Genomic DNA, 24,801 nt, shown 5'->3' with positions numbered 1-24,801 from the left:
ATACTACATCCATTTTTGCTTTATTTTGCACATGCATTAAAATGTACTTTATTTCGTAATGTCACTTTTAACAAAATAGTTTTGGTTGTCTATTAAAAGCAGCTTTGTGTAAATATATATTAAAATAAAAGCCTTATAACACACATACTGTAAAATAAATATAAATGTAATAATTGAAATCTATAATAATTTTATCGTCTGCTTCAGAAAGTATGTGAAATATATTCATTCAATTGCCATATACCATCTTAACCACTTTTAAAATATTTTATTTACATTATTTATATATGCATTCAATTTAGATTCAATTAGAAAAAAGAAAAACAATATAAAGCATAGTATCACAATTGAATTATAACATTTAGGTTACTTAAGTAAAGCTGGTATGATTTAATTGTATTGTTTTATAGCTCATATGCAATTACGCCATTACCACCACACCAGACAATAGCTCAGTGTGTGTCCTATAAATTAAAATTAAACACTATATTATACTGTTTATGTTGATTTATTTGATTTATTTACACTAAAGTGACTTAGCACAAGAGTTTCATTTTAAAAAGTTTTCCACAACCATAATACATTGTGTTAAACATTATACAAAATGTTTTTGATATTTACTGAGGGATAGACAGAAAATATATCAGATACATTTTTTTCATATTTCATTAAATGACATACAAACAGAAAGGACAATTACAGAACTAAAGTGAAAAACAGGAAATTAGTTATATGCTAATATTCAAATAAAATTGAATATTTTATGTCCTTTAAGTCCAGCATTGATAAATACAACCAAAGGCTGACGAATGGGAAAGACAAATAAGTAAATGTGATAGAGACCACTGTGTATTTGTTGGTTATACACAATAATCACGCTATATAAAATGTAAAGGGGTGCTTTAAGAGGCAGCGTCACAAAAACACTGATTTAACAAAAATAAAACATCTAACCAAACAAGCTTTCCATAGCAAAACCCTAGAGAGGACTGGAATGTGTCATAAAAAGTGAAAGCAAGACGTGGAACAAACAATCAAGTTGAAGTTTCCAGTGTTAGCACTCGTTCAGATTTCTGCATCTTAATGAAAAACTCTGAACTACTGCTGCATTTAATACATATCTCTTTCTTTAATAGTTTAGGTATATTTCCTCCTCGGTTTGTTTTGAGGGGCGGTGTGAGAGGTGTTAACTGAGATTTTTCCAGAATCAGGGAGTCACCCTATGGAGGAATGCTTTAGGTGTGTTAGGTGCGTATTGTAAAAGTATGCAGGTGTGTGTTTGTGTGGATCCAGGTCACTTGTGATTTCTCTGGGAGTTTAAGGTGGAGTCATCAAACAGAGGGTTCTTCACCTCCATCTCTCCAGTCTATGAAAACAGGGAAAGAGACTAAATCAATACATTTTTAATGCTCTGATTTATCAAGCAGTGTTTAGGTTAATATAAGCTTAATTTTTATGCTTATATGTTTAGCAAACTGCAGCTTTACAATTGTTACATTTTTGTTGGTACTAACTAAGCACAGGTTATTAATCATTCGCAATTTTATAGAAGATGCCTTAATTCATGACATCTCTTGTGTTTAATATTATATTTTAGTGCTGCAACTAGTGATTATTTTCTATATTCGATTAATCAGGCGATTATTATTATTATTTTATTTTTTTCCGATTAATCAACTAATCGGATAAAAACCTAAATATTTACTCACTACTCGCACAGATTTTTAACTTATTATAGCTAAATAAGGCGCTAAATTAGGGTGTTCACGTGTAGAAGTGCACTTTTACTGTGGGTTCACACCAGATGCGTTTGAGGCGTCACATTCATGTCTACCGTGCGTAGTTGTACGCTTGAACATTTTAAGTGTACTCGCTTCATTCGTGCGTAAAAGCCGCGCATGAAATTCTAGTAATCGAGACATTCACGCGGATATTCGCATCATGGGAGGGGCTTCAGCCACTCGGCTCACTTCCTGTAATCACGTCACTACTACAGCAAGTTCCTGATTGGTTAACATAGCATGTTTAGCTGCCAAAGTTCAAAATTTTCAAGTCGCGCGTTTCCCGCGGCAACGTTAAATTCGAACCGCGAGACGTCCAGACGCGCGTCAACGTGTCTTTACATTAACTTAACATTGAAATCACTCGCACTTGACGCCTCTACCACGGCTGGTGTGAACGCAGCATTAGAGTGCAAAAGCCACACACTACTACAGAGTTTTACTAATATAATCTTTTAGATTTTGATATTTAAAAAAAAAAACTTTGTGTAGCTTTTAAATAGTAAAACACTTTTAAATGTCAAAATATAAATAAACAAAATAAGTCTTCAGGAATATGCTGCTGAGGAAATTTTGCCAGATTAATTAACTCATTTTAATTTTCAACTTTAGACCTTGATGAGCATTAAAGGAATATTCCATTTTCTTAAAAGAAAAATCCGGATAATTTACTCACCACTATGTCATCCAAAATGTTGATGTCTTTATTTGTTCAGTCAAGAAGAAATTATGTTTTTTGAGGAAAACATTGCAGGATTTTCCTCATTTTAGTGGACTTTAATAGACACCAACAATTAATACTTAACACTTAACAGAGTTTCAAATGACTATAAACAATCCCAAACGAGGCATAAGGGTCCCATCCAGCAAAACGATTGTCATTTTTGACAAGAAAAATAACAAATATACACTTTTAAAGCACAACTTCTCGTCTAGATCTGGTCGTGATGCGCCAGCGTGACCCCACGCAATACGTCATGACGTCAAGAGGTCACAGAAGACGAACGCGAAACTCCACCCAGTGTTTACAAGTGTGTTGAAAGAGGACCGTTCCGACGTTGTTGTATGTCAACTGATACTAATTAATGTCTTTGTGTCAGTTTATTGTTTACAATGGTCCGCAAATGTGCGTTTTATATATGTAACACATGACCTCCCTACGTCACCACGCATTTACGCTAGGTCGCGCTAGACCGGATCTAGACGAGAAGTTGTGCTTTAAAAGTGTATATTTGTTATTTTTCTTGTCAAAAATGACAATCGTTTCACTAGATAAGACCCTTATGCCTCGTTTGGGATTGTTTATAGTCCTTTGAAACTCCGTTGAAAAAAACTGTTAAGTGTTGAGTTAAGTGTTAATTGTTGGTGTCTATTAAAGTCCATTAAAATGAGAAAAATCCTGCAATGTTTTCCTCAAAAAAATAATTTCTTCTCGACTGAACAAAGAAAGACATCAACATTTTGGATGACATGGTGGGGAGTAAATTATCTGGATTTTTCTTTTAAGAAAATGGAATATTCCTTTAACATTATTCGTTATTAACAAATTAAATAATCCATATGAAATGAAGGTGATAAATGTGCCATGTAGGCTAATAAAAACTTGGTTTCCCCCTTATTTCAAAACAGATGCTGTGGTTCAATCCTATTATTATTATAAAAACCCACAAACAATTAAACAAATACAAACTCACTTAAAGGACGAAATGAAACTTTTATTAACCAGCGTTCTTTTACGCATTTGCTTCCAACATTGTACTGTCAGGTTGCCAGATCCGTGTAACAAAACCAGCCTAATGGCCATTCAAAATGAGTCCAAACGCATCCCAATTAACCAAATCCTTCCATATCTAACACGCAAAAAACATTAACCAGCGGCCAGTTAAAAACTCTGACAAAAGGCAGAGGACTTGGCAACGTTGCCTTGCTTAACCAAGTTGGTTGCGCGGTGAGAAGAAAAAGCGCCTGATAAACGTGCAGCTCACATTGTATGAATAAAAAGTGCCTTTAATTATAAGCGCACAGCTTGCGCTGTATTAAGGGGACATACAGTACTGTGCAAAAGTCTTAGGCCACCATGCCAGAATTAGATTTGTTGTTTTTGCAATGTAATAGTGATCATATATAATTGTTTCTCAGTCTTTTTAATAAAATACAACCAGAAAATACAGGAAATGTGTATATAGAATTAAAAACTATATAAAAATGTAAACTGATGTGTCAAGTTTTTAGGATAAACTCCCCTTCCACTTGAGCAATAGCAGGAAACTGCAGGATCTCTTAAACCTAAATAAAATTAAATCCTAATTTATAATTTTAAAGGATTTTGTCTTTTTACTTCATTCTGCTCAAAAACGCTCAAGATGTGTTTAGTGCCAAGAGAGGTCACACTAAACTCGACGATGCCTAAAGATGACATTTAGTCCTGAAAATTTTATTTTAATTTTTTTTTGTACATATTTCCTGTATTTTCTGTTTCTATCTTAATAAAATAGATTAAAAATAAATATGGATGGACATTAAAACTTCAAAAACAACTAATCGATAATGAAATTCGTTTGGTTTTTGCAGCCCTAATATATTTTGGGGCTTAATCGACTACTGATTAACCTTATTCATTTATTAATATCAATTTTTGAGTCTTTTGTGTCTAAGAACCGTTTTTATATCAATTGTATATGACAAAAGGAAAGGCCAAATGGGTGGTAAAGGAATTGGAGGCGGATAAGCGGTATAGGATCAAACTACAATAGTAAGACAATGAAAAAGAATAAGAGAAAGTATAATGTCTACATACCGGTGCCAGTCCAGGACACTCGTACACAGTGAAATCTCCCTCTTCATTCTCTTCATCTGATGTAGCTCCAGACTCTGAGACTTTAGGCTCTGATTTTTTTCTGTGGTCAAAATAAGAAAACACATTTAGATACACAAATTTCTTTTTTAAGGTGATATTTTAAGCCTTTTCAAATTACCGTATAACACAGCCAGGAAAGGAAAGGGGAGGAGAGAGGGGAACCAGATCAGTAAAGGAGCAGATCAATACACTGCCACACATGAGGCTACGGCTCCATGATTCTATGAATCATTTCTGTAATGATTGTATGCTAATAATATCTAACACTTTATAGGAATAAACAAATAAGAAAAAAGCAGTGATTGTGAAAAAAAATGTGTTATTTAATAATCTGCTTGTACTAAACTATCATGCTTACCTCTCCATTGACATCATCTGCTGTTTCTGATGCTGGTAATGATACATCTGAGCGCTGTGAGCCAAAGTATTATCCCCAGACTTAAACACAGACAAAAAAGTGAGAGAGAGAGAGAGAGAGAGAGAGAGAGAGAGAGAGAGAGAGAGAGAGAGAGAGAGAGAGACACTGTGAATACACATTCACTTCTAAACCTCTTAAATTGTTTAAAGTAAAATACATTACAGCAGGTACTTTTTTTTGGAGATATATTACATGTTAAAGTTAGCTCTTGCTTGATGTTACTAATAGTTAAGAGATTTTATGACATAAATGTGAAGTGCTTACAGAGGGGTGATTATTATTGGCGCCCGTCGTCTGAAACGCAGGGTAGTCAACCTTCTGAGCCAGATAGGTTTCTTTCTGTGATCTGTAAAGAGCGATCAAAGATCAACAAGAAACACTGAGGTTTAGATTTCTATATATGGGACCTTTTTTGTGGAAACCTGATCATTTTTTGTGATTAACTGTTTTCTACATAAAATCATCCTACATAATGTAAGGAATGTTCAAAATAAAATTCAAGCTAATTGAAGATTATTGACTGAGTAAGGCCATGTCAAAGATTAAAATAAATGTTATGCTCCTAATCTTATTATTAGATTATGACTATGAGACTTTAGCATGAATGGATTTCATAGACAGGGTCACATACAGTACTGTGCAAAATCTTAGGCCACCACCACCAGACATGTTGTTTTAGAAGTTTTAATGTCCATCCATATTTACTTTTCAATCTATTTTATTAACATACAAACAGAAAATACTGGAAAAAAAAAAAAATTCAGGACTAAATGTCTTCTTTAGGCATCGTCTAAATGTGTTTAGTGTGACCTCTCTTGGCACTAAACACATCTTGAACGTTTTTGAGCAGAATATAGCAAAAAGACGAATTTCTTTAAAATTAGAAATTAGGATTTAATTTTATTTAGATTTAAGAGATCCTGCAGTTTCCTGCTATTGCTCAAGTGGAAGGGGAGTTTACCCTAAAAACTTGACACATCAGTTTACATTTTTATACAGTTTTTAATACTACATACACATTTCCTGTATTTTCTGTATGTATTCTAATAAAGAGACTGAGAAACAATTATATACGATCACTATAACATTGCAAAAACAACCTAAATCTAATTCTGGCATGGTGGCCTAAGACTTTTGCACAGTACTGTATGTGTGCCATTTGCTAATTTCCAATAAATCTCCTTACACTGTCATAATTTACTTACTTAACCATATTTTTTATTATTATATATTCGCATAATATATTATGTGAATATTCACATAATATATTTATTATGTGAATATATGCTTCAACAGGAAACACTGAGGTTTAAATTACCACATGTATCTGCATCTATGAAAACCCAGATTTTTTGTGATTTATCATTTTGTTTTACCTAAAAATCATCCTACATTATGTTAAAGAACATTCTGTGAAAATATAACATTGCTATCTTTAAAGGGACACTCCACTTTTTTTGAAAATATAATCATTTTCCAGCTCCCCTAGACTTAAACATTTGATTTTTAACTTTAACAGAAAATTAAAAGTTGCAATTTTCTAGGCAGATATGACTAGGACTAAAATCGCAACTTTTAATTTTCTGTCAGTCTTAGTACACGATGTAACTACAGAAGAGTCAAGTTTTAAATAGGAAAAATATTGAAAGTCTTTTGTTATTTTCTAGCGTAATGCTAATGATCTAATCAGATTCAATGGATTGTGCTAAGCTATGCTAAAAGCGCTAGCGCCAGACATCGACTGAATGGAATCCAAAACGTTAAAAATCAAATGTTTAACTCTAGGGGAGCTGGAAAATGAGTATATTTTCAAAGAAAGTGGAGTGTCGCTTTAATATTTACTGAGTAAGATCATCTCAAAGATTGAAATCAATGTGAAATACAACTTTGAGGCTTGTTATGCCTGGTTTTCACAGACAGGGTCACGTATGTAAACAAACAATCATTTTTGGGCAAACTGTATGTTTTAACAACTGCACAATAGTTTGTACTGCAAATGGTCCAATCGCTGATAGGTAAGAAGGAGATTGATCTTACCGGACCCAGCAGACAGCAGCGAGGATGAAAGCAATAGTCCCCAAAATGACGGTTAAGGAGATCATTACTGCTCCCATTGAAACAAACACACACATAATAGGAAGAAAAATGATAAGTGGCTGGTCAAAGCAAAGACATTTTGTATCATCAAAACAAGTTCATGCTGAGACAGTTGCAAGGTTATGAGAAACAAACTCAATGGCATTTTAATGAGCATCAACCATGTAAATTGGTTTTGATAGAGGATAAAAAGTGCTCTTACATTAAAGTACAAACCATAAATTATATTTAGTGGTCATGAATGATAAAACATCATATGATATGTCTGCAGTTATAATGGCATCTCTGTCTGGGATGTGGGCCAGCCGATCCGGTTGGTAAAATAAATGAAAATTATGTTAAGGTTAAGTCTTCAGTTGAACTGAGAAAACTACTGTATGATCATTAAATTTCTTTAAAGGATTAGTCCATTTTGTTTAAAAAAATCCAGATAATTTACTCACCACCATGTCATCCAAAATGTTGTCTTTCCCTGCTCAGTCGAGAAGAAACTATGCCTCCTGAGGAAAACACTCCACGATTTTTCTCATTTTAATGGACTTTAATGAACCCCAACACTTAACAGTTTTAATGCAGTTTAAAATTGCAGTTTCAAAGGACTCTAAACGAGAGGCATAAGAGTCTTATCTAGCTAACCATTGTCATTTTTGGCAAGAAAAACAAAAAACATGCACCTTTAAACCACAACCTCTCATCTTCCTCCGGTCCTGTGACGCACCAGCGCGACCCCACATAACACGTCATAAGGTCAGGAGGTCACACGGAGGACGTATGCGAAACTACGCCCCAGTGTTTAAAGTATGGAGAAAGAGGACCGTTCCAACGTTGTTGTATGTCAAATGATACTAATTAATGTCTTTGTGTCAGTTTATTGTTTAGAATGGTCCGCAAATGTGCATTTCATATATGTAACGCGTGACCTTTCCACGTCATTACGCAATTACGTGAGGTCGTGCTGGCGCGTCACAAGACCGGAGATAGATGAGAAGTTGCTGTACAAAAGTGCACCCCTTGTATCTTTCTTGACAAAAATGACAATGGCTTCGCTAGATATGACCCCCACGCCTCGTTTGAGATCGTTTAGAGTCCTTTGAAACTGCAATTTTAAACTGCATTAAAACTAATAAGTTTTGGGGTCCATTAAAGTCCATTAAAATGTAAAAAAATTCTGGAATGTTTTTTCTCGACTGAACAAAGAAAGACATCAACATTTTAGATGACATGGTGGTGAGTAAATGATCTGGATTTTTTAAAAGAAAATGGACTAATCCTTTAACTTGCACCAAGAAAGCACATATCCAAAGCGACTTACAATGCATTCGAGGTATACATTAGTTTGTGTGTTTGTGTTTCCTGGGAATTAAACCTATAACTTTGGTGTTGCTGGCACCATGCTTTACTAGTTGATCTACAGGATCAGCAAATAAACAATATAATGTTATCTGATTGAGAAACGTACAGACTAGCATGCCGTCTCTGGAAGAATTTGGGCTGACGATTGGCCCATGGCGGTTGGATGAGTCTGTGAGAGACTTTGGTGGTTTCAGGGTCTGTTGTGTTGGTTTTGCAGTAGTGAAGTGAGACCCATTGTTTGGTCTTGATTCTGATGGGTTTTGTAAATCTGAACCTGGAAAAAAATAAAAGTCATCTAACAGTGAAGGAATACATTTACATTTATGCATTTGGCAGATGCTTTTATCCAATGTGACTTTAGATGCATTACAAGCCATATATATATTATTGGCCTTTAAAGGGGTCATACCATATTTTTTTAAGGTGACCAAGGCCCAACTTAAAGGAATATTTAATCTACCCAAAAGAAAAATCCAGACAATTTACCCACCACCATGTCATCCAAAATGTTGATGTCTTTCTTTGTTCAGTCGAGAAGAAATTATGTTTTTTTGAGGAAAACATTGCAGGATTTTTCTCATTTTAATGGACTTTAATAGAGCCCAACATTTAATACTTAACTCAACACTGAACAGTTTTTTTCAAAGGAGTTTCAAAGGACTATAAACGATCCCAAACGAGGCATTATGGTCTTATCTAGCGAAACGATTGTCATTTTTGACAAGAAAAATAAAAAATATGCTCTTTTAAACCACAACTTCTCGTCTAGATGCGGCCGTGATGCGCCAGCGTGACCCCACGCAATACGTCATGACGTCAAGAGGTCACAGAGGACGACCGCAAAACTCCGCCCCAGTGTTTGTGAAAGTGTTGAGAAAGAGGACCGTTCCGACGTTGTTGTATGTCAACTGATACTAATTAATGTCATTGTGGCAGTTTATTGTTTACAATGGCCCTCAAATCTGCGTTTCATATATGTAACACGTGACCTCCCTTCGTCACTACGCATTTACGTTAGGTCGCGCTGGACCGGACCTAGGCGAAAAGTTGTGGTTTAAAAGAGCATATTTTAATTTTTCTTGTCAAAAATGACAATCGTTTTGCTAGATAAGACCCTCATGCCTCGCTTGGGATCGTTTATAGTCCTTTGAAACTCCGTTGAAAAAAACTGTTAAGTGTTGGGTTAAGTATTAAATGTTGGGCTCTATTAAAGTCCATTAAAATGAGAAAAATCCTGCAATGTTTTCCTCAAACAACATAATTTCTTCTGGACTGAACAAAGAAAGACATCAACATTTTGGATGACATGGTGGTGAGTAAATTATCTGGATTTTTATTTTAAGAAAATGGAATATTCCTTTAAGCATGTTTTCATCAAGCAGTCATAGTATCTCATAATCATGAGAGTTTAATTTTCCACCCTCTCTTTGACCTTTAGGACAGAACTTTATGTACAATTATTTAGTTTCTTTTATAGTGTTACTCGCCTTTGTTATGCAGTGTTTTTTCCATTGATAGCACATAAGGCGTTAATGCTTTGGCCACACAAACCTACCATTATGAGTCACAGCATTAACGCAAACAACATTTACATTGAAACTAAAACTGACACAGATGAGTTAGTAAGGTTGTTTACTATGACCACTTTGCTGGCATGTTAACCGTTACTTCTTACCTGATGGTTTGACTTTTGAGGTTTGCTGCTTGGCGATGACAGAGGACAGAAAGTCGATTTCTTCGTCAACCTCAGTGCGAGACAATTCTTTACATAAGGAAAGAACAAAATTGGATATTCTTATGAGTGGTGGCATCAGATGATAATTTGAAATACACTGTGTTATGGTATGATTAACATTTTAATGCTATGCAATTTGCATACTCCAAAAAAAGACTAACAATGAAAACATTTCATTGCTACAACATCATGATAACTGTGTTAAAAAATGACAATACACATTAGTTAGCTTTCAATTAAAGCTGCATGATATTAAAGAAAAATAAGTGTGAAAAACACAAACTAACACAAACGTTGCACATTATTTGCAAATTATATAACCAGCATACATCTAGGCCAGTCACGATAGCTACTTTTCTGAAACCCCACATACAATGTGCGCATATGCCTACAGGAGAATGTAGTATGTAGCCTAGGGGATGCATAGCATTTTTGTCGCAATGCGCACGCGTCGAACGTGTCTAGACGTATGAGTCAAATACACTATACTTTGCAAAGCTGTGCATTCGTCCTAGGCATGGGCCTGTGACCGGTTTCAAGTTATACCGAGGTTTTAAAGACTCAATGTTTCAAAACCACTAACATTTTCTGTGATACAATTTCCAAGGTATGAGCTGTGTTTACACAAAAATAATTAAATCGTCATGTAATTGATTTAATGTTTAAAAATTCTTTTTAAACAAATATTATAATTTAACGACTTCATTTTAACCTGGCATACATGTTGAATGTTGCTTAAAAACAAAATGTATTGTGTCCAGTTGAAAAGTTGTTTGTATACACAGACGTTTGAAAATAAAACATTTTAGTGTTGCAATGGCAGTACCGCAACATCATGAAACCGTGGTAGTTTTGTTTAAGGTTAGCATACCATCAAAATCTCATACCGGTCCATGCCTATTTAGGCCGTGCCTGTACGTTTACACACACACACGTAAAAAACAGACTATACTCCTTTTTGACTACTAACTCTTTGACTATAAGAAACTTTAAAATTAGTTATTATTAGTTAAAACTATAGTGATACGTATACTGCAATATACACATTTGCAATACTTAAATATCTTGCAGCACTCCTTAAAAACCATTTAAAGTATCAAATTTCAGTGTTTCCCACAGGATTTTGAGAGACTGTGGTGGTGATGACATCACACGCCAATTAGCATATATGTGACGTCATCGTGTCGTGTTTGCGTTTGATCTAGTGTTGGCACCTGAAATATATTTCACTTTTACTCTTTGATCTGTATCTGTATTTGATCTGTATTATATATCATATTATATTTTAAGCCGAATTAAGCTGTTTTAAATAGTGAAATAAAAATGTAAACGTGAATCATGAAAATTCTATTTGTGGGGGCCAGTGTTGATTCTGTGGTGGGCCACCACAAATAAATCAATGTATGGGAAACACTGAATTTTTTGGACTTCTGACAAAATAACAACATGTTTATGAAAACTCTTGTAAAAAAAGTCTATGAGATCAAAACAGTTGGAGGATTTAAGCCGTGTGTCCTGAGAGAGTGAGAGTGTGCCAGAGCGTTGTTTGTTTGACACGCTTAAAACAAAAAAACAAAGACAGCTCATGGTTTAATGGTATGGTTGGCCAGACAGTACGCTGCATTCCAAGACTACGGTGGACCTTCACCTCGGTAACCAGCCTGACTCTGTGTGTATTTGTGTGTGTGTGGCCATTGGAGGAAATGATGAAGTGGGGGGCAAACTTTGCCTACATTCTTAAAAATAAAGGTAAAATTGGTATGCTTACAGTTTTGTAATAGATTACAAAAGTGGGAACATTTCGATGGCACATCTAGGTTGAAATTCGACCTTCAATTTTTATATAAAGTTTTTTGTGCTACTAAGACAAACTGTGCTACAGGAAAACAAAATACAGAAAATGTAAGGAATACAGAGAATCTGTATCTTGATTATGAAGGTTTATACAAAATAAATAGGTATTCCTTTTAAAGTGGTGCCAGATCTGTTAAAAGGGAAAGTTTACTGTCAGGAACGTGTGTTTGTGCTTTACAGATGACTGGCCATCTGCCTACTGGGACAAGGTTAATGTGACATAACAGCACATATCAGTGTCTGCTTTGTTACTGTCTAAACACCCCCACAGCACAAGCTGTATTATGTCCACCACAGCAGGTGTCAAAAGAGGCGGGGCAAACCATCTGTACTTTGGGAGGGAGGGGGTGATGGAAATGACAAGTGGATCTGTGTGTGATACACCCATTAAGATCGTGTTCAGACAACAAAGCGTGCATGCTGACTAAACCCTGGCCGATTGAATATTCAAAGGATTATGAAATCAAATGATGAGTCAAATCTTACTGGGGCGTGCATTGTGAAATTGGTGGTAGATGCTTTTGTTAAATAATGACTTTGTATTACTTCTCTGAGCAATGCACACAATGTACCATTTTTGTCTTTAAAAACCAGACCCATACCATGTCTAGGGACCAATATTACTGTAGGGCTGCACAATATGTGATGTAAACGGTACGATGCACGATGCGCGATACGGTAATGCACAATTTAGGTTTGTACAATTTATTTAAATTATGATTAAATAATATTTAAAAACTGAATACTGCGTAACTGATATAAATTTAAATTTTTTTCCTGTGAAAAGAAAGCATCACTTTCTCTATCTAGGCAGTCTCTCTGCTATCTCGTCTCATCAGCAACTTATTGCAATATTGTGGTAATTCCGATATATATTACACCCCTGTACTGTTGAGCCACACCCTAGCTACACATCAGTATTATACCAGTAAACCACTCACAATTTCAACAGAAAAGGCAACTATTCTAATAATAGGGGGGACCGGGGTAACGCGGGACGAAAGTAACGAAGCGTTTTTCCCTAGCACCCGGACTACATTTGCATTCCAAACTATCACTGCATCTTAAGCAGCAACCCTTGATAGAGCTGACAAATGTCACATTATTTCGATATTAGATTCCCCTAGCTGTCATTGGGGCAGTACCCTTTCAAAAAGTACAGATTTGCACCTAAAAAGTTAATATTAGCACTGTAGAGATAGAAGCAGAGTGCGATTTGCTGGGGGGACTGGGGGTGATTATCCCCCCTCTTGTCTTTATATCCCTGCCTCTGATGAATAATTTTTATCCCTCAATGATTTATTGTCATCAAACGGCCATACAAACGGCCTAAAATAAAAATTATTTAATATAATTAAAAACGCTGCCACGTAATAGTACAAAACACAGTAAAATCAGGAATGGAGTATTACTGTCAGCACTTCCGCTTCTGTGACTATAGGTGACATCGCGTCTAGGTTTTAAAATCCATGCCCGGATTTTCCAAATGTCGCCAAGCACCAATAGTCAGCACGAAAACAGCCAAATAATAAATGAAAGGATTTCAAGCAGCATATCGTCGTATTTTACAGGACTGTTACAAAACAAATCCAAGAAATATTACTTTTGAGAATGAGACATGTCTCGAATCTCGCTCAGGGTGGGTGCGAGTAGGACTGGTAACATTTCCATACATATTTTATTTCATCGGTTACAAGAAATAGCTTAATACCCCGAATAATCAATATAAGCCTGTGGTTCATAATTTATTTTCATAAATAAAAATATTTATATATTGGTTCACTGTATATTGGTACCAAAGAAAGCTATTGGAACCCCAAAGATACATATTAGTATCTTAAAGGGACACTCCACTTTTTTTTGAAAATATGCTCATTTTCTAGCTCCCCCTGAGTTACTGTGGGTTCGCACCAGCCGCGTTTGGGGCGTCAAATTCGTGTCTACCGCGTTTAGTTTGCCGCTGGAACATTTTGTCGCTTCATTCGCACGTGAAATTCTAGTCATCGAGACATTCACACGGAAATTTGCGTCATGGGAGGGGCTTCTGCTCTCTTCCTGTAATCACGTCACTACTAGAGCAAGCTCCTGATCCTGTTAACAAGGCGCGTTTTCCCGCCAAAGTATAAATTTTCAAAGTTCCCGCGGCAACGCTCAATTTGTGCGAACTAGAAGTGCGAATAAGGCGGAATTGCATGTACCGCGCTGCGCAAAACGCCTCGTTTTGGTCTGGCGCTACCACTTTTAGCATAGCTTAGCATAATCCATTAAATCTGATTAGACCATTAGCATCGCGCAAAAAGTAACCAAAGAGTTTTGATATTTTTCCTATTTAAAACTTGACTCTTCTTTAGTTACATCGTGTCAAGACGGACAGAAAATTTAAAGTTGCGATTTTCTAGGCAGATATGGCTAGGAACTATACTCTCATTCCGGCATAATAATCGAGGACTAATCAGATTCAATGGATTATGCTAAACTATGCTAAAAGTGGTACCGCCGGACCCGGAGATCGACTGAATGGGTTCCAAAACGGTTAAAATTAAATGTTTAACTCTAGGGGAGCTGAAGTGGAGTGTCCCTTTAAAGGTACCTATTGGTACCACATATTAGGACCTTTTTAAAGGACCTTTTTAAATTAGTAAAAAGTATGCATTTTGACCATTTTTTTTCCAACAACAGTGACCTCATACAATATGCATAAGGCAAACAACTTAATATAAATGTGCATACTAATAATTGTGTAATAGTGTATTATAATACCTTCTAAAAACAAACTGCTTTACTTTAAAAAAGCTTTTTCTCAGCTGTTTTTAAAATATAAGTTACATCTATAATTTGCTGATATTAGTGTGATAATATGTGTTGGACTCAACTCTGAAAAACAAACAAACAGTTCTGCATGACTGGTGTTGCTCTTTCGCACTAAAGAGGATTATTAAGGATTAGTGCTGTTAAAATTAGTTTTGGAAACAATTGTTCTGCCATCTAGTGGTGATTTCAGGTAAGCACATCAGCAAAAATGTTTCATACCTTTTAATTGACAGACAATTAAGAGCTGATAACACTGATGAGGTAGATTTTAAAACAGGATGGGCACAAACGTGCACAGATTACGTGTGACATATTTTAGTGAATACTGAAATATATTGTCAAACAGATGTCGAGCACTTTGACTTGTTTCTTTCTCTCCTCCCTCTCTCTCTCTCTCTCTCTCTCTCTCTCAATTCTGTGACACACGCATGAATTTTCCGACCTACATAGATGGATAATTATCTGCGCCCAAAAATGGCCCAAATAAAAAGTTGGAAAAACGATTAAGAATTTTAACTCATTCCCCGTCAGCCATTTTTTCTATTTTTCACAAAAGTTTTACAAAATGCCTTCCAGGAAAATTTTCTTCTAAAATATATAAACATACAAATATATCAAATGGAAGAACAGACCCTCTGCTTTCAAACAAACAAACAAACAAAATGGGGGAAAAAACGTTTCATCCTATCTATATTTTTTTCTCTGCTTCAAAACTCTTAAATATGGGTATTTTTCTTTAAAAAAAATTATTTTTTTTAGCAAAAAGCTGGAATAATTGCATTTTTGTTAAGGAATTTTGTTAGAGATCACTCAGAATGATTATCAAAACATACACAGAGTTTAAAATTAGTAAAAAAATTGCTTCAGTTTTTTATAAATTGTGTAAGTGCGCAATCTAGTGGATAATCGCGGTATTACAGATTAACATAAAACCTCATCAGGAACACTTTTTTATGCAAATGTTTTTCCTTAATTGACGAGACAACTTGTCAATGACGGGGAAAGAGTTAAACATTTTTAAAATCTACACAAAGAGTTAAAGGAACCGTATGTAGGATTTTGGTCAAAACTGGTACTGCAATCACAAAACTTGTGGCTAAAACTGGTACTGCAATCTCACAACTGGTGGCCAATACACAACATGACAACATAAACATCAGTTGAGGGCTGCAACTTCACTTTTTAAATGACAATATCCTGGCCGGACAACTGTTGTCAGTGATATAAGTATTTGAAATGAAAATGATTTCTTAATGTCTAGTGACATATCAGGGCCATTTTATGATTAATTGATATACATTTCTTACATACTGTTCTTTTAACATGAAATAATCTAAAATCTAATTTTACTAAACCAGCCCATGTGGTTTTAGCATAGCATCAACACAGACAGTATTTGCATTGTAAACTCTTGCACCGCAAGTAACGCCCTAATCTAACAAACTTCTGCTTAGATAGTGCTCTTTAAACTTCCTTCAAGGCTCCAGCCAGAGACTATTTAACCACACCTACACGAAACTGGCTTGTGTTGACAAAACCATGCTACTAGCATGTATTTGGCAATAGACAAGTAAATAAGGAACATTATGCTAAGGCAGACATCACAATGAATTACACTAAACCAGAAAATACACAAACAGATGTATGCATGCTTACACTTCAACTGATTAAATTCGGTCATGTGTCTATGCAACGCGAGAAGAGAGATTAAACGTCGTACTCGCCCCCAAACCTGGATCAAGAGTGAGAGAGGATGAGAGAGTGACGAATGAGAGCAAAGCTGACAAGTAGGATCTGTGTCTGGGTCACCAACATCATTATATCGTATTTCATGATGGCATTAGTCGTGGGCACAGAGCTCTAAAAATGAATGCACAGCTTTTGGCTTCAAAATACAGCCTGACATGACTGTTGACCGATGAAGACAGCGTTAGATTAGACAATAGGTGCTAAATAAAACATGACACGTTAGCTAAAGGGATCATTACTCATGAGTTATTAGGCATCGACACGACTGTGTGGGGGTAACTGTGACATTTTTGGGAGCATCTGTGTGTAGGTTTTTAAGAAATGCTAATACAGTGGGCATGTGAAAAGCATTCATACCAAGGTGGTGCTGTTTGTGTCTCCTACGAGCAACACAGTGTCCCACTTCATCTTCCTCCAATGGGGAGAGGCAGGCGCCACAGTGGGAGGAGCCAGGCTTGCAGAAGTGACGCCCCATTCTGGCACAGTCTATGTGGTCAGGGCACTTCTTAGCTGGAATAAAAAACAAAACATATAAGATTTATATATTTAAAAAAGGCTTGTTATTTTAGAAAAAAATAAGATTTTTAAAACCAAAATATAATTATATAAATGTATATATAGATATAAACAGTAGGGGTGTGACGGTTATTATATAACCGTGAGACCGACGGTTATAGTTGAACACCGTCATTAGAACTCTATAACCGACAAAACCGTGTTATTAAAATATAAAAAAATATATATCCTAAAGAATGTTTTAAAACGAATTAAAAACAATTGTCAACAGTATGTGTTAACTTACACGCTCCACTATGTTATCACATCACGCAATGAAAAATACAGAGCGGAGCAGACACTGACAACGTGCTGACATACAGGAGAGACCAGGACACTTTTTGGGTACTTTTGAGATTAAACATATTAAACAAAGTCTCACCTTTCAAATCATCTCTTCCTTCTATTTAATTTATAGAATCAAATAAACATGAACGACCATAATATGTTTTATCCGCGGAAAGCCTCCGCCCCGCTTTTCAAGTTCAAATCCTCCCATGTTAATCTAACTCTCCTGAAAGCACATTCACTGCTAGTTGTCTTGCTGTTAATTGTAAATAAACGTAACGCAAGTAGCTAATCAGTGTCTAGTTTATTCAAATGCTGGTTTCACATCGCAAGCATGAGCACTGAGCAGCGCATATGCGGAGAGCTTTGCCGCGCGTGGCCACTGTGCTTTTACATCGGCTGCGTTTGCAGCGCATATGGCGCAGTTTAATAACAGTATAACAATCTCAAGTTCACATTACTTTATTTTACATGCATTAATGTGCAAAACCTCTTCAAGACGCTTTTTACTCCACATTGTTTTCGTGCTGTTCTGGTCCGTGTAATGACAGATATAGACACAATTATAGACATTAAAAGCCCATGGCACAAATCTGTTTCTCTGAAGATTATTAAGATAATGATAGATAGAGGATTCATTTATGCTGGGCAAAGAGTGACAGCGCAGTCTTCTGGCAACAGTGTGTTTTTTAAATATTTAATTGCTTTCTGATAAGTTTCTCAAAGTCATTGTTTAAAACACATTGGCATCACATTCATGATTTTATGGTAAAATGACACTTTCGCGTCAATCCACGAGCATTTAAACAAGCAAATTCCCCCCCGGACGGTTATGTGACGAACCGTCACATTTGACTCACGTCATAACCGTCATCACCAATTCTGAAACCGGCACAGCCCTACAGTACTTTTATATATATATATTTATATAATTATATTTTTGGTTTTAAAAATCGTATTTTTTTCTAAAATGTTCTATAACATAATATATAATATAACTTTATATATATTCACACATTTATATAAGATGATAATATATTAGAATATATTATCATACTATATAAATGTATATATATATATATATTTTTTTCCTACATTTTTCTATAGCATATTATATTATATAATATATAATATAACTTTGTATATATATATATATATATATATATATATATATAAAATATAATATAATATAATATGAATATTATTATATTATATTATATTATATTATATATATATATATATATATATATATATATATATATATATATATATATATATATATATATATATATATATATATATATATATATATATATATATATTTTTTTTTTTTTTTTTTTTTTAAGCACCACCTGCATTCATCCACATGCTATGGTTCTTGGTTTTGTTCAGGTAAACTATGTCTTTTAGGACATTCATATTTTTTCAAAGCTATGACGCAGGTCCTTTCAATATTATATATTCAATATTTTAACCTACCATTGCCATGTAAAGCCAGCAAAGCAGCAACTCATGCACAAGGACACCAGAAAGTTATGTGACATGTTTCTATAATACAGATGTTGTCAATAAAGATTTAACTTGCATTGATCCAGAACATTCCTTGAAGGGCTAAAGCCAGCCTATAATTCAAGATATAATAGAAGGAGTCTGTGACATCATCGCTATTGAAAAATTCAATGCGCCTGATGTCCTTGACTGAATCTGATTCACTTGAGTGATTCTATCATCAATAAAAGACATAAACACACATGAATGCCTCAAATCACTGCTCATTCATGAATTCTTGGGTTTATCAGCTATAATAATATATAACTCTACTTTATTCATTCTTCTTTCCTAATGTTTTCTAAATCTTTCAATTTTCTTGTTTCTTTGTTGGAATGCTCGGCTTTCTATGGAGGGTAAAAAAGAAAACTGGGTCAATAGCAGGTGCGTGACTATGTTGTGACGGCACTTTCAAACCTTACAAAGTATTTTATTGCGGATAATGGCAGCTTAGCACAACCAATGCTGAAAAAGTAGTCTATGTACAGTACATTAATTATTTTGTGAAGAAATAAACTATTATCTAAAGCTGTAAATGATCAAAATACAATATGAAACATTTTAGGAAGATTACATCTTCTACATGATTACTTAAGGAAAATTCTTACTTGTAGAGGTCATTACTCTATACGATTTAGGGGTATTAAATTATTTAGCAGAAAAATGTTCTTTAAAAAGAAATAAAAGATGTATAAAGAATTTTTTTTGCTGCTTTGTAATTGTGCTTTTGTTCATTGTTTTATGTATTTCATGTACTTATATAGTTTTGAAGTATTTTATTATTATTATTATTTTCTCTTTCTTTCTTCAAATTTTATATTTAGTTTAGTTTTTTTGTTGTTTAGGTGGAGGCTTTAAATAAGCCCTTTTTATATAAAAACCCACTTTTATTTTTTATTGTATATATTTTTGTATTTGTGCAAATAAACCAAATAAAATACATCAAAGCATTATTGCTTTATATAACTAGATTAAAGCTTACACAAACCACATGCTGTTTTCTTCTTATCTCATGTTAATCTTGTGGGCGGAGTGAGTCATGAGCAGGTAACACACACAAAACATTATCCCAATATCTCTGGATAACTTATGAGTCACTACATGTTTGTGTCGTTTACATTACTGTATTTTCCGGACTATAAGCCGCACCGGAGTATAAGTCGCATCATTAAAAAATGCATCAAGACGAAATAATATATATACGCAGTGGACTATACGTCGCATTTATTTAGAAAATTATTTCACAAAATCCAAGACGAAGATCAGACATTTAATCTGGAAAGGCAAGTTATTCAACTAAACAATAGCAGACAGAACAGCAGGCTGAATAGGTGTCCATAAGTTAACATAATACAAACAGTTATTTACACGATACACAATAGCATACAGAACATACCTGGAGGGCTGAATAGGCAAAAAATTACCAATGAGCATGAAGTTAGCACTTTTTATTCCACATCACTGAATTCATTAAATTACATAAATACAGGAGCAGCATATGGCGGACTCTTGTGGCTGTAGACGGTAATGAAAAATTAATTCATACTAACTTACAAGGCACATCTGACTATAAAGGCGGCTTTCCACTGCACACGATAAACGTCGACCGATAAGCCGAAAGTCATACATTTCCTATGGAGAGTCGCAAAGGGGTTGCGTGAGGTGCCGACCGTCTGCGGATGCATAAATATCAGATCCGTTTTGACGGTTGGATCCGTTAAAAAATTTGAACTTGTGCGACTAAACCGCATGCGATATACCGACCGGAAGTTATGTATTTCATTGTATTCCAATCACAAACACTGTGTGAGGTGAAAATGATTAATCCTTTTGGTTTAACTTTATTAGTAACACTTGATTCCTAAAAAAAAACACACTTTTGATTACTGATAAGTAATACATTAATAATTTAATTTGTGTATGTTATTATTTTAATCTTGTCTTTATATGTTCTCTCCAAAAATATTGGCAATCTTTGTCATATATGCATAGCTGTTTATTGTTTCATTTATTTGCGTTCATTTATTTATTCCACCATGGTAAACATATTAGTAACAAGCCTCTTGCGCTGGAATGAGCTTCTCTCCCATATACGATTAAATTGAAACTTCATTACGACTGCCACTAGGGGGAGAACTCCGACTGTCGTTTCCATATGTCGTGTGCAGTGGAAAGGCGGATTAAGACGCGGTACCAGCCAAATTATGAAAAAACGTGACTTATAGTCCGTAAAATATGTATATGCACTTACGTGCTGATTGTCAACAAAACACCGACATTTGATGCAGTTTTACTTTCAATTGGTGACTCATTTCAACTAAAAAAAAAAGGTAAAGATTGTTGAATCTTTTTATGTTCGAAGAAAACTTTCAGAAACTTGCACGAACCCTCAGTTCGTACGAAATACTCCGTCATACGTCCAACTGCTTTTTGACACTTTGCCAATGTTTAAGCAAGAGAAATCCAACAACTTAAACAGTGTTAATAAGCCAGAATGCATAAAATAGCTTAAACCCATCAGCAAAAAAAAGAATGGGTGTTCAATGAAGAGCTCTGTTGCCATGGTTAAAGTGACTTCAGCACCATTGTTAACATAGTACTTGTATTCTATAATTTTACATTATCTTTCGACTAGCTTTTCTCACTGACATCATCTGGTTGACGTCAGTATGAGCCCACCGCTGTGTATCATCCTAATGACGCATAATGATCCATCCTGAACCTTTTAAACAATTCAAAAGAGTATGAAGTTAAGAACAGCTCGTTCTTAATGGAAACTGGGGCTAATATTACAACAAGACTGTAAATATTAAAGCTTAAGGGATACATAATTTGTGTAATTTAGTCCATTAACACACACACATACACAGTCTGACCTGTTGCGTAATAGGACAACATTTTTAAATGAAAGGGTTATGATTTTTTTAACAGTGACTTTATTCACAACGTCTCACTGAGGGTGACATGTATGCAACAATACTCTTTTAAAGAGCAGTTGCAGCGGCAACATACAGTGTTTTAACAGATATTTAAGGAAACAACAACAATAATTCAAATAAAACAATAATTTCTGAAAAGAACTTAACCAAGTACAGCATCGACTTGCATCCCAGTCATGAACTGCATTGGCTCAAGTACATCCAAAGTTTATTTTACAATCACTTGTCACTGCTTTATTAAAGGACAAGTTCAGTATTTTACACTTAAATCCCTGTTTTCAGATTGGTTATGATGAAATAGAATGATTTTGACTGAAATTTGGACATATGATGATGGCCAGAGAATTTTCGGGCGTTTGCGTTTCACCTCCCACCTCTAGAATGGGTCCATAGGTGCACTGGAACAATCCTTCCCAAAATGCATTAGACTTTCGTTTACAAAGACGTGAAACTCACCGATTGGTCGGGGGTGTTCACTGATATGCTCACCCAAAATCGCTGCAAAAGATGCTTTCCAACAGGTGTTGTAGCATTCGTTGTAAACTTGTGGACCTATTTTTCCAAACGCCTCACACCCGTATATTCTTCTGTTGAGAGCTTGAATAAGACACTCCAGCCCAGTTGGTGGCGATAATCCATCTTTTGCCAATTGCAAGAATACAAACAAAGTTCCCGGCGCGGAGTAATACCGTACCTCACAGCACATCTCATACAAGTCAATGGAGTTGGACAAAAACTATGATAAAACCTGTTGGAAAGCATCTTTTTTTGTGAGCATATCAGTGAACACCCCTGACCACTCGGTGAGTTTCACGTCTTTAGTCGAAAGTTTAATGCATTTTAGAAAGGATTGTTCCTGTGCACCTATACAGCCATTCTTGAGGTGGGAGGTGATAGAACAAACACCCGAAAATTCTCAGGCCAGCATCATATGTCCAAATTTCAGTCAAAACCGTTCTATTTCATCATAAACAATCTGAAAACAGGGCTTTAAGTGTAAAATACCGAACTTGTCCTTTAAATAATCCTGCGATCCATGTTTGGGCTGTGATCCACAGAGTCTTGCTTGCCATAACTCTGACAAGACAATTTTTTGGACCATAAATTGGCCAAGAACTTACCCCTTCAACAGAAAGCGTAATCTGTCTGACATGTTATAGACTTCATCATTCCTTCATAAAACATTCAGAATGATAAAATAACAATACAGAGACTGTACATACTGTACATCTCATGTGAATGTTACTGTAAGTGAATGTGAGAGCTGCACGCTCCTCTAAACACCCAACTGGGCCGCCCACCTCCAGACGGTCAGAATGACTGACAGGGTGACAGACACAAGCAAACGCAAATATGACTGCAAAACTCATGTGGTCACGTAACAAAGCATCTACTAAAGACTTTTCATTGAACTATGTGACTTTCAATAATACATTAAAAAGTTTCTGTTTGTAAAGTAATAGCTACTGACTGTTTGATAGATATAATTGAGAAAAATTTGCAATTCTACTCATGATGTGCTTCAAATAAAACTTATCCTGCAACAACTAAAAACCATTAATTTGAATAAACAAATCAATTTGTCTATCTAAAGCTCTCCTTAACACTTTCCTAGCAGATTGTTAAAGAAAATCTGACGTGCCCTTATTTCTTATTTCTAACAGGATTTGTGTAAAGCCAGCCAATCAGATTAGAGATCAGATCCGTCTTTTCAGTCGACTATTTATCTGTACAGTAGTGTATCTGGTTGGAGGAAATGCTTTGATGAGTGGATCAGTCAGTCCATCTTTACTCAACGCAACATCAATGATGAAAAACTGATCAAAGTCAAATCTGACAGATCACTTATAATCATATTCCAGCTCTTTGAAATCATGACAAAGGACCAAGCATGTAGTGTACATGTGGCAGCTATGCAAAACCTTGAAGAAAAGCGTCCATTATAAAAAAATAAACTTTCCTGTAGCTCAGTGGTAAAACAGCATTGTGCTAAATGGTGTAAAACCTTGTGGGTTCGATCCCAGGGAACATACACACTGATAAGATGTTAAGTCATCTGCATAAATGCAAATGTAACTAAATGTCATAAAAGTTTTTTCACCACTGAATAATGGTGAATAATCAAGGACTGGCGTAACATGGCTGCAGGCGGCGCAATGATATTACGTAGTGCCTGAAAATAGTCCCCTGCTATTGAAAGATACTAAGGGGACTATTTTCGGGTGCTGCATGGTATCTTTGCGCCTCCTGCAGCCATGTTACGGCAGCAAAGTCCTTGATTATTACGCCAGAATGAGAGTATAATTCCTAGCCATATCTGCCTAGAAAATCACAACTTTTAATTTTCTGTCGGTCTTAGTACACAATGTAACTACAAAAGAGTCAAGTTTTAAATAGGAAAACTATCCAAACTCTTTTTTAAGGTGCGATGCTAATGGTCTAATCAGATTCAATGGATTGTGCTAAGCTATGCTAAAGTGCTAGCGCCAGACCCGAAGATCAGCTGAATGGATTTCAAAATGGTAAGAAATTAAATGTTTAACTCTAGGGGAGCTGGAAAATGAGCATATTTTCAAAAAAAGTGGAGTGTCTCTTTAAAAACCAAGCCGAAAAGATTCCTGTTTGGCCATAATACATTTGCATTACTCATACAATGAGACAACACAACAATACACAAGAAGTTTTATGTATTAAGAAGTTTTGGGCTTTTAAATTCATGATGGGCATTTCACACGGTATGCAGCAAGTGTTGGAAAGCTTTTTTTGTGTAGGATTTAGTGCAAATATTTATATCTTCAGCTGTACCCAAGAAAAGG

General features: G+C 35.2%; 1 protein-coding gene across 1 annotated transcript in view; it reads right to left on the bottom strand.

Moving 5' to 3' along the window:
- Window positions 1-248: 248 nt before the first annotated feature.
- The window catches only part of npdc1a (neural proliferation, differentiation and control, 1a), a 35,075-nt gene continuing 10,522 nt past the window's right edge, over window positions 249-24,801 (bottom strand). Inside the window, exons 2-9 of the mRNA XM_073871382.1 lie at window positions 17,013-17,165; window positions 10,182-10,268; window positions 8,613-8,780; window positions 7,094-7,160; window positions 5,321-5,402; window positions 4,997-5,076; window positions 4,579-4,678; window positions 249-1,366 (exon numbers count right to left, since the gene is read on the bottom strand). Of these exons, the coding sequence (XP_073727483.1) occupies window positions 1,295-1,366; window positions 4,579-4,678; window positions 4,997-5,076; window positions 5,321-5,402; window positions 7,094-7,160; window positions 8,613-8,780; window positions 10,182-10,268; window positions 17,013-17,165 (809 nt within the window). The 3' untranslated portion in view covers window positions 249-1,294. The remainder of the gene's footprint in view (window positions 1,367-4,578; window positions 4,679-4,996; window positions 5,077-5,320; window positions 5,403-7,093; window positions 7,161-8,612; window positions 8,781-10,181; window positions 10,269-17,012; window positions 17,166-24,801) is intronic.

The sequence above is a fragment of the Misgurnus anguillicaudatus genome, chromosome 9, assembly GCF_027580225.2.
Source record: "Misgurnus anguillicaudatus chromosome 9, ASM2758022v2, whole genome shotgun sequence".
NCBI classification, from domain to species: domain Eukaryota; kingdom Metazoa; phylum Chordata; class Actinopteri; order Cypriniformes; family Cobitidae; genus Misgurnus; species Misgurnus anguillicaudatus.
Note: the sequence above shows the minus strand (reverse complement) of the source record. Positions and strands in the feature narration are given on the sequence as shown.